This window comes from Chrysochloris asiatica, unplaced genomic scaffold, assembly GCF_000296735.1.
Source record: "Chrysochloris asiatica unplaced genomic scaffold, ChrAsi1.0 scaffold00478, whole genome shotgun sequence".
Taxonomy (NCBI): domain Eukaryota; kingdom Metazoa; phylum Chordata; class Mammalia; order Afrosoricida; family Chrysochloridae; genus Chrysochloris; species Chrysochloris asiatica.
In genome coordinates, this window is record NW_006408996.1 from 291,713 (window position 1) to 303,235 (window position 11,523).

Sequence of the window (11,523 nt, forward strand, 5' to 3'; positions counted from 1 at the left end):
GGTTACGAATTGGGCTGCGAACCGGAAGGTCAGCAGTTCGAAACTACCAGCTGCTCCGCGGGAGAAAGATGAGGCGATCTGCTCCCGTAAAGATTTACAGCCTTGGAAACCCTATTCAGGGTCGCTATGGGTCGAAACCGACTCGACGGCACTTAACAACAACAACAACATATATATATATATTGCTCTTGGTTTTGTTAAGCACTGGTGAATCAATTCTGACTAATAGGCGACCCTGTATAGGGTTTCCTAGAAGCAACAGGTGGGTTTGAACTGCTGACCTTCTGTCTAGCAGTCCAAGGCTTATCCTACAGATTCACATCGTATTTATCAGTTGCTCAGTGGTATTTATAAAATTTAGGTTATTATATAAGTCTTACTAAAAGACAGCATTATCAATGCTCAAACATCACAATGTCTCAAAGCTATGCTTAATATAGGTCAGAGGTGTAACCCAGTGTAAGCTGGAGCAGCAAACAATAGCTGTGCCAACAGTTCCATTTTACAAGGGAAAGACAGTAAAATTCCCCATCAGAGTGCCTCTTTTTCTAGTCCTGTATCTGCCATCTGTGTGATGTGAAATCACTGTCATTGAATCCCCTTTACTTTCAGATTTCTCATCTACAAAAATAAACAGTCACAACACTTCCAGGTGTAATCATTCAACAACATGCCAATGGTGTGATTCCCTGTCAAGAGACTTCAAAGTGTGGTAAACACGTATTTGAAATTTACTGTATACTTTAATCTAGCCGTTGTCTCAGTTACTGCATCTCTTCTTCAACTGTATCACTCTGCATATTCATGAAAGTGATTTTGATATTTAATATATTATTCTTTTTATTGACAGAGTGACATATAGCTTTATTTTTTTTTTAACACACTGCTGAGAGAAAAAAGTTGTACAAATAAATTTGATATAATATTTATCATTAGAAAATTAAAGCATATATAAAATATAATATTTTTTCCTCATTTACCTCCTCATTCTGAGTAACAAATAATTAATCTAATTTGTAGTGATATTTAAAATCAAAACCAATATTTTATTTTATTGTAAAAAATGTATTATTGAAGAGATTATACCAGAAATTATTTAATCATATTTTGAGAGTATGCATATTAGCTTGCTTAAAATATTGCTGTTGTTTTTACCGTGAAATGCTCTCAAGTCAGTTCCAACTTACAGGGTAGCTGATTGGTTAGAACATTCAGCCTTGTGGTTGGCAGTCCAGTGCTTATCTTACAGTGCCACACCAGGACTCTGATAGAACCATTAGATATATGAAAATGGAATCAACAGAATAGTGGTGTCCTTTGTATTAATGGGGAGCAATTTACTAATTATATTCTTCATGTTTTATTTGATAATTTATTTCTCCTCTACTCAAGAATATAACTCAGCAATAGCCTAATGATTTAGTAATTAGGCTTTTCATATGTGTGATATCTTTTATATGCCCAGTATATTAATTAAAACCCATGATGCGAGTTTTTCTGATGTATCATGGATTCCAGAATAAAAACTTTTTAAGAGGTCTTTATAAAAATCACTATAGGGTTTTTAGTAAGGGGAGGTAGTGCGAAGACAAGGATGAATGACAATAGTCTGCAATTAAAAAGTAGAAATAAATTAATGCAATCTCATCTAGTGTGGGACTATAGGATCAACATTGGACTGTGAACCACAAGGTCAGTAGCTGCTCCTTGTAAACCCTATATAGTGGCACTATGAATCAGAACATATTCAATGGCATTTAACAACAATAACAACATCTACTTTTAGAGAGAAAATGTCAAACTTGTTTATAACAATTTTATTTACCTGACCAGGCTTTGCATTTTCGCAAACAAATGTTTCATAGTATGTGGCAAATTCTGGTGCATGGTCATTTATATCTAAAATTCTGATGAAAACAGGAATTTGGCTACTTTGGTTTGGATTATCTGCAAAGAGAACATGTGTAAGATTTCAGCATCATTTACAGATAAACGGTGTTGTCATTCACACCATTTGTAACTTAGCAACTAATCGTTTCTGTGGTGGTCACTTGGAATGGATTGCTTAAGAATACCACAGCTTGCTTAAATGGTCCAAATAGAAAGCAACAAAGAATACAGAAGCATGTGATTGTGAACAAAGGTCTAAACATAAGTATCAGTTACAGCAGATAATGTTCTTAAGCAAAATAATTATTTCTATGAAGTTTAGTTATATTTCTATTTTACAGTAAAGTTGAAAGAGAATCAGGTTTAAAATAAATGAATAATTTAATAAGAATTATAATACTATGAAAATCTAACACACTCTAAATTATTTATCATAGATTTTCTTGATTATATTATCACATTCAAGAAAAGGAGTCTACTTAATATCATTTTTTAACCTCTTCAGTGAATGTGCCCAAATGGGTTTATCTCCAACTTACTTATTTCTGTGGCTGTCACAGTGATGTTGTGCCAAGGGTATGATTCCCTGTCAAGAGACTTCAACGTGAAAATAGAGCCATTTTCAGAATGGATACTAAAAGTCTGGTCCATATCAGTGTGCCGGTCCACAGTGTATCTAGCAGAAAACAGACTCATAAGCCCCAGCAATGTCTTATGGTTATTAGCATTTCTATTATTCCTTAAAATTATAGACAAGTTACACAATGACCTGGAAAAGACAGAATAATCTGTAGGATGATAATTAATACACTTATTTGCATTTTTTAATAGAATTGTCTTTTAAACAATTTGTTTTAACTACTTCCATTGTTCTAGACCATGATTATGCACAGTTTAATTATTACTGGTACTCATGGATCCTTGTGACCACTTTTAAGTGAACTTTTAAATTGCATCTTATTCATTTATCCTATCAGGACTATTTCAGTGCCTGAGAAATAATAGACAATCAGTAATTATTACTTGATAGAGTCAAAACACCATTAAACAAAGAATAAAACAAGCAAACAAGGAAATGTGTCCGGTCCTTTATGAATATAAGTGAATACAGTGAGGCTGTTAAAAATACATTGTATTTAAATGTATATTATCAAGAGAACATCTCAGCTAAATCAAAGGTTTTGTCCAATCTATCCTAACTTACCCTAATACAAATCAAAATAAAAGAAATTATGTTATTAGAGATTTCTTTGACTCACTTATATAAGGATTGAATATGAAATCAGTTACTCAAAACTTTTTATAACTCTACGTAAGACAAAATAATGCCCCCCATGTCCCAAAGATTCCCACACTCAAAAAACTAAACCTGGGGATATGCTACTTTTCATGACAAAGTAACTACAGGCATAATTAGATTAAAAATATTGAGATGGCAGTTTATGCTTGATTATCATGATGTTGTTGCTGTGTGCCCTCAAGTAGGTTCCAACTCACACGGACCCTATGTAGGTTTTCTGAGGCTATAAATCTTTACAAAAGCAGAAAGACTCATCTTTCTCTTGAGAAGTAGCTAGTGGATGTGTACTACGAATCTTATGGTTAGCACAAGTCCACCAAGGCACCGTTGATTGCCAAGATGTTGATTTTGTGTACCATGGAATCGATTCATATTCATAGCGACCCTCTATAATACAGTTTCCAAGAGTGGCTGGTGTGTTTGAACTACTGACCTTGTGGTTAGCAGTTCAGTGCTTATTCTGCAGTGACACAACAGGACTTGATTAACATGATGTTGTTGTTAGGTGTGTTCAGGTTGCTTCTGACTCATTGCAACCCTAAAAACAGCAGCATGAGACACTGCATGATCCTGCACCATTCTCACAGTTGTTAGGCTTGAGGCCATTGACAGTTTCAGTTAAATCATTGTTGTTGTTGTTGAGTGCTGTTGAGTCACTTCCAACTCATAGTCACCCTGTCTAGTGTTATTCTGAGGTGCAGTTGGTGGGTTTGAACTGTTGACCTTGCTGTTCAAATTGACTTTGTGGTCCAGTGCATTATCTGGCAGTGACACACGAGGACTCAAATCATACAAGTCATTAAAAGCAAAATAAAATGGCAAAAATATGGGTGAGAGAAATGTGACAGAAAAAAAAAAAAGAGAGATTTAAAGGGGAGAAAGTCATGATACACCATTGGCAGCTTTGATAACAGAAAGAGGGCTAACAGTCAGAAATTGAAATTGTTGTTAAATTCTATCGAGTTGGTTCCAACTCATAGTGACCCTGTATAAGGTTGCCAAGCAGCAAATGATGGGTGTGAACCACCAAATTTGAAATTAGCAGTCCAGTGTTTATCCTATAGTGCCACACCAGGATTCCAGAAATTGAAAACAGTCCTTAAAAACTGCGGATGGTCCATTTAGCTGATAGACAACAAACAAGCATGGAACTCCCTCAATCCTACAAGTGGGAGCAACAGATAAGCTCATTATCGGGATGAGCAAGGCAACTATTTTCCTCTGGTATGGCAGATAGCACAATCTTGATTTTAGCACAGTGAGATAGTTGTCGAACATCTGACCTACAGCAGAATAAAGTTACACATTTTTGTTTTTTCAAACAACTAAGTTTATGGTAATTTGTTATGACAGCAGTAGAAAGCTAATGTATACTCAAAAAATGTATTTTAAAAGACTGATTTATATGTACATCAGTCAGTTACATCAGGCCACATGATGCTATACTAGCTATCAGTAGTATTATGTTATTTATCTATTTATGAGTTTTTAAATGCAGCTCTATTGAGGAAAGTGAGTTCTTCTCACATATAACTGATCATATATATCAACTGAGAATCTTTTGAAAAAGTAGATTCTGATTTAGTTGGTTTGCATGGAAGATGAAATTTTGCATTTCTACCAAACTTTTTTGCTCAAACTTAGATTGTAAGTACTTGGACCAGACTTTATGTGGCTAAGGTTATAGATTATGGGGTAAAATGGTTGGATTAAAGTCAGAAAAAGGAGGCACAACAAGGGACAATAGGTATCTGGTGTATTTCTCACTTTCCTAGATATTATTTAAAGAATCTTAGCAAGATTTTTTTTTTTTCTTTCTTTTTTTCGATGTATTGGCCAATCAACTCTAGGCTAAATCTATAATATGCTCACTACCTTGTGCTGACTTTGATGAATGCAAGTAATAGATATTTAGTTTCTAAACAATGTGAAATGTTGACTGTTTTTAGACTACTGGCTAAACTATATTCATCTGGATTCTAAAGTTCATTTTATGATTGGATCATTTTTAATAAAACCCCAAACTCCACTAAGATTGAGAAAATTCTAATAGGGTTTCCAAGACTGTGAATCTTGATAGGAGCATACAACCCCATAGTTCTCTCATGGAGCTGCTGGTGAATTTGAACTTCTGACCTTGTGGTTAGCAGACCAACAAAGGATATATGGATATATGAGTTGGTGAAGTATTATAAGAAATATTCCAATAGCTCCAACAACTAGTTAATAACTTTTTGTTTTTTTGTACCAAATATCCTTTACAAGGTATTGTTGTTTTTATTAAATGGCATGGAGTCTGTTTTGACTCTGAAACCATGTATTTGTTTTCTGAGGAGTGCCTGGTGGGTTGGAACTGCTGACCTTTCAGTTAGCAATTCAGTGCTTTTTCTATAGTACCATTACAAGGTATTTGAGAGCAAAGGAGAAACAATAACTGAAACACTAAAAATAAATGAAATAAATAAAAACAGTTCGATTTTTACTATATGTCACAGGGAAAAGTTCATGGAAAAATTTCATTTTCTTTCAGTTATATTTTTCCTTGATATTTCTGTTTCAAGAGACACTTAAAATAAACAAAAGTAAAGCAATGTGAATGATGTAGCATCTGTGAGTTTTATGGAACACACTTCACAATGTTTTCCTGTAAATAGTTATCTGAATTATTTGAAATGTCAATAACTACCCATTATCTCGTATGACTGAATTGATCTTAGGTTTCCTCCTACTGTTTGCATTGAATTAGGAAAATAAAAATGCAACGTGTCCTTTTTTGTGACTGGCCTTAGATTTTAGTAGCACAGGGTTTTATAAGCTAGAAGAATGAATAGCAATTATAACATTAGCATTTCATGCATTTAGAGTATGTGTGGTACCAAAATTGGTCAGAGTTTCTAAGTGACCTAGTCTTAATTTTGACCTTGAAAGGCATTACCTTTTTTTTTTTTTTAACTTTTTATTGTGATTTATGTGGGTTTACATGGAAGAACATCAGTTTTACATTCAACCTATTGTATTTCGTTTCATTACAATGATTACAATCCCCTCCATGCATCATCAAACAACCAAAGGGTACACCCAGCAAGCCTACCCCCTGGCCATCAGCACACAGCCCTTCTCCTTCCCTTAGTCCCTTGTCCCAGCCACTCCGTCTGTCTGCTTCATTGTCTCTGCCTCCATTTCTGGCATCACTGCTTCCCTGAGTAGAGTCCCACACTCCACTCTTCTCACTTGATGGTGCCAGGGACCTCTGCTCCTGGGCTGCAAAATCAATCACTCCCCTCCTTTTTTTTTTTTTTTTTTACAAAATATCTACCTTTTCATTTCTGACCCTCACAGTCAGTCCTGACAGCAATTATTCACTATTGTACTGCAAGAGTCTTATCCTCACCTCCTTTTATTAGCCCCATCCCAACAGATTGGAAACCATTCAGTGGAGATTCTACCTTTTCCCACCCCATTTTGGGCAGCCAATGTCCAAGTTGCCCATCCTTGTCAACCCTGTGTACCAAGGGGGTGGGAATGATCCTTGCTGTAAAGATTTGTTTCCTTTTTTGAGCTACTACATCTGACTCTCCACAGCACATAACAACAACAACATCCATAAGTAGGAGTCCTGGTGTGGTGCTGTGGGTTAATGCACCAGATTGCAAAGTCGTTTGAACTGCAAGCTCTGCGGTTCAACCTCACCAGCTGCTCCTTGGAAACCCTATACAGCATGGCTATGGGTCAGAATCGACTCAATGACACTTCACAACAACAACACAACCATACGTATAGGTAAAGTTCATCAAATTGTAGTGTGTTACTCTTTTTTTCCCCCTTCTTTCTTCTTCTAGTTGAGTTCTGATCATCCAGCCATTGAAGCCAGGTCAAGTGGGTACTATTAGTGTGGGTGTTCCTGTGTATCTCCCCTAACTTCACATCAGTTGGATGTTTCACTCTCCACTTTAGTACTCTGTGACCATGCCACTTCCTGTGGGTCTTGGAGTACCCAGGTCTTGCCGTACTGCTGTCCAACCAGGTCTCCACCCTGGTTCACAGGAGTCCATTGAATGTGGTTGGACCCAGATCCCAACTTTATCACGGTTTTACACTTATCGGTGACCTATGTGGTCAAAAGGCATTACTTTTCAAATTAAAAAAATTTACAAATGAGATTTGATTATTTAGAAAGAGTTCATTTAACTTGAAAATTATAAGCATCTGGGTCTATATTCAGAAATCTTGCCCCAATGTAAATGATGTCTCTCAATTTCCCAAAGCCCACTGAACATTTTCATTTATTTAGCAACCAGAGTTCTATTTTCAACACAGACAAGGAGTTTCTGGTTTACCTATTAATAATAAATACATTAAATTACAACAAATGACCAAAGAAAGTCTCATAAACACTAACACAAAAGCAAAGCTATCTTTATGTCCCAGCGTGTTATAGCCTCCCATAACAACACTATTTTATTGATCTCTCCACATTCAATTTTGGACAAGTTAAAAAAAAAAAAAAAAAAAAAAAAAAAAAAGAAAAATTTTTTTTTTTAATAATTATGGGAAAAAAGTGAAAAAAAAAAAAAAAGAAAAGACTACTGGCATAATTTTTGTATGAATACCTCTGCAGGAATAGGTTGCAAACATACTTAGCAAATAACAACTGAGTAAGAACAAAGGAGAACTGAATCTGTGGAAGCTGAACTGGTTTTGTTTTTTGATTGCTTTTCACCTTTATCTTCTACAATTAAGAGCCAAATATATCAGATCTCTATAGTTTTACTCTCTGTCAGAAAACATGTAAAAGAAATTCCAGACGTCCTAACAAGTAAGGTAAAAGCAGAAATATGTCAAAGAAGGAGTCTTGGTGTGGTACTCTGGGTTAATGTGCTGAACTGTAAAGTTGAATTGAACTGCAAGGTAGGTGGTTGAAGATCACCAGATGCTCCTGAGAAACCCTATACAGGGGCGCTATGGGTCAGAATAGACTCATTGGCACTTAACAACAACAACAACAATGTCAAAGAAAAGGAAAATACTTATTTCTCTAATTGTACTGCAGGTACTTTTCACTAAGTCAGTATACAACGTAGGTTAAAAAAAGTTCATAGGAAAAAATAATAATAAAGCTAAAACATAATGAATTTTTTCCATAAAATTTTTGAAGCCTTTTTGTAATTAGGTTATGAATTTGCTTTTTCCGGCTTTTCTACCACAGAAATATGTTTTTTAGCAATGAAAGCTAAAACTCAAAAAGATAATTTGGCTATAAAATGGATATACTTCTTTTATTTAAACAATTAGCTCAAATCTTATTTTAAAACATAAATGAATTGTTTTATTTCTGTTATCTTACTTAGCAATCAAATTTTTAAATAGGGAAAAAAATCATATATGTAAATAAGTACATGTCCCTGAATCAGCTAATGGTGGGACTCTGTACATATTGGTGTATAACAACGTTTCTTGCGAGGAAATATGTTTGTTACTTACTTGCAATTTGACAGCAGTAAAAAGATAACTTCGAAAACTAATTGAACTTTAAATATTTTTAGCATAAAAGAAGTGTAAAACAAGACAATGTTCTTTCAGAACCTGTAAAGCTGTAATCAACCCTATAAATTGAGGTATCCATAATTACTAACGAGGTGAAGCAGAGCTTGCAACCCTAATTGTAACCCTAATCTCTGGTTGCAAGTTGCAGATGTACTCATATTTCATAAAATATGTTTGACGAAACTTATGGTGAACGAGGATTAGTTCCCAAGATTTTACTTGAAAAATAATCCTCCACGACAGAGTATTTCTGCTATTAGTATCAGACATCCTTCTAAATTCCATCAGAGCAAACAAGAGTTTCATGTTACATTATTGTGGGTTTTCCTTCATACTGCAATTGGATATCTAAAGCTCTTTTTGTTTTCCCTTTCTATTTTACATATATTTTGTATACTAACAGGAATCAAATTACTACTACTTCTTCTTCACAATGCTATCTATAGTTTGTTTTGAACTAATAGCTGTGTGCCATTGCATAGTCAGTAAAGTACATGTAAATATCTTTCTGGTATGCTTTGCGTTTAGTCAAGATCCATCTGACCTCAGCAATGATATCCATTAATCCACATTCTCCTCTGTATCTAGCTTGGATTTCTGACAGCTCCCAATTAATGTACTGCTGCAACCTTTTTTTTTTTTTTTTAAGCCAACATCATTCATTATTGTTCACATATCTCTTTTAAAAGGAGCTCTGGTAGCATAGTGGTTACGAATCGGGCTGCGAACCTCACGGTCAGCATTTCGAAACTACCAGCGGTTCCACGGGAGAAAGATGAGGTTTTCTGCTCCCGTAAAGATGACAGTCTCGGGAACCCTGTTACAGGGTCTCTATGAGTCAGAACCGACTCCATGGCACATCACAACAACAACAACACACAGGCCAGGGTTGTATGAGAATAAAACCAAAACTCCAACTTTGTATGTTGTAAGTGCTGTCCAGTTGGTTCTGACTCGTAGTGACCCTTTATAGGGTTTCCCAGGAACGGCTGGTGAGTTTGAACCGCTGACCGTGCAGTTCATGCCGACTTTGCAGTCCAGTGCATTAACTGGCAGTGCCACACCAGGACTGTATAGGTGGCTCTGTTTAAACCAGAATGGTGCTCTCCCATTTCAGGTGCAACATGTGCACTAGTCTGATACCCTTTTGCAGATGCAGCCCTGGGAACACTTGGAACACCCCTTGGAACAGCAGAAACAAAAGCTCTTCTTGCATGTGGTGTGTTTGTACTCTTTGCATTGCAGGAACCAGAGCAGACACAGGAGCTACCAGCGATTTAGGAGTAGTCAGGGTCAATTTTGGGTGATGTGTGGGTGAGGCCAACAAATGGTAATGAAAAGGATGCTAGGATGGTGGAAGGCGTGGGCCAACCATTTTCAATTCAGCAAAATTCTACTTGCATGGGATGTGAGCGATATTGTTTGATAATTTTAGCATTCTGTTGGATCATCTGTCTTTGGAATGGGCACAAATATAGATCTCTTCCACTCAGTTGGCCAGGTTGTTGTCTTCCAAATTTCTTGGCATATACAAGTAAATGTTTCTAGTGCTGCATCATTTTGTTGAAATATTTTTATTTGTATCGCCAATGCCTTCAGTACAGCTTGGATTTCTTCCTTCAATATCATTGGCTCTCGATCATTAATCATAATAATATGGCTAAGAATTGACAAATTCTTTTTCGTATAGTAACTGTGTATTCCTTCCATATTCTCTTGACACTTCCTGAATCATTCAATATTTTTCCCATAGAATTTTTCAACCAAATGCTTGACTTTCTTCTTGAGAAATGTTGAGTGTATTCTTTTTGGTCTTCTAACTTCAGGTATTTGCACACTTCATTAAAATACTTTACCTTCACAAGCTGTCCTTTGAATTTTTCTATTCAGCTACTTTACTTTATCATTTTCCCAGTTGATTTAACATCTCTAAGTTCAAGATTAAATTTCAGAGTCCCTATTGTCATCCATTTTGGTCTTTTCTTTCTTTCCAGTATAACATTGTTGATGTCATCCCACAAATCTTGTGATCTTCAGTGGTAAGGGTTGAATGCATCAAATCTTTTCTTGACATGGACTCTAAATTTAGGTGGGATGTGTAAATTTTGCTGTTAAGCTCTGTCAAGTAGGTCCTGTGGCTCAGAGCAAACCTTTATAGGGTTGGATCAGCACCAGGCAGTGTTTTGTTCTTCTGTGTGTAGGGTCAATATTAGTTGGTACCAACTCAATGGCACCTAACAACAACAATAACACATGAAAAAAAATGATGGACAAACCTAAAAATGAGCTGATATTGAATTGCCCTATCTCTTCAAAGATACAGAATTAATTAAAAATTGACATGAAGTTAACAATGAAGAAATAACTGTAAGTTGAATGATTAAGCTCACAGTCATCCCTGGCCTTGTTTCTGTTTTGGCTGATGATATTGAGGGTTTCTATAGCTGTTGTCAATTCTATTCCTGTCTATTCCATCTGATGAGGTCATGTGTATACTCATTTTTTTTCTGTTTTTGAAAAGAGGGATTTACAATGAACAAGTCATCGGTATTATAAAATGCCATCATGCCAAATTTACGCACCATCCACTGAAGCCAGTGATGATGAAACTGAATTCTACCAATTTCTTCAGTCTGAAATTGAACAAACATGCAATCAAGATGTATTGATAATTCCTAGTGATTAGAATGCTAAGGTTACACAACAATGGTTGGAAAATATGACCTTAGTGATGGAAATGCTACTGTAGATCACATGATAAAAATTTGTAAGACCAGTGGCTTCTTCAT

General features: G+C 35.7%; 1 protein-coding gene across 1 annotated transcript in view; it reads right to left on the bottom strand.

Annotated features, from left to right (window-relative positions):
- Positions 1–11,523, bottom strand: part of CDH9 (cadherin 9, type 2 (T1-cadherin)) — a 325,686-nt gene that overhangs the window by 10,563 nt on the left and 303,600 nt on the right. The window contains exons 8-9 of the mRNA XM_006877318.1: positions 2,430–2,566; positions 1,826–1,947 (exon numbers count right to left, since the gene is read on the bottom strand). Of these exons, the coding sequence (XP_006877380.1) occupies positions 1,826–1,947; positions 2,430–2,566 (259 nt within the window). The remainder of the gene's footprint in view (positions 1–1,825; positions 1,948–2,429; positions 2,567–11,523) is intronic.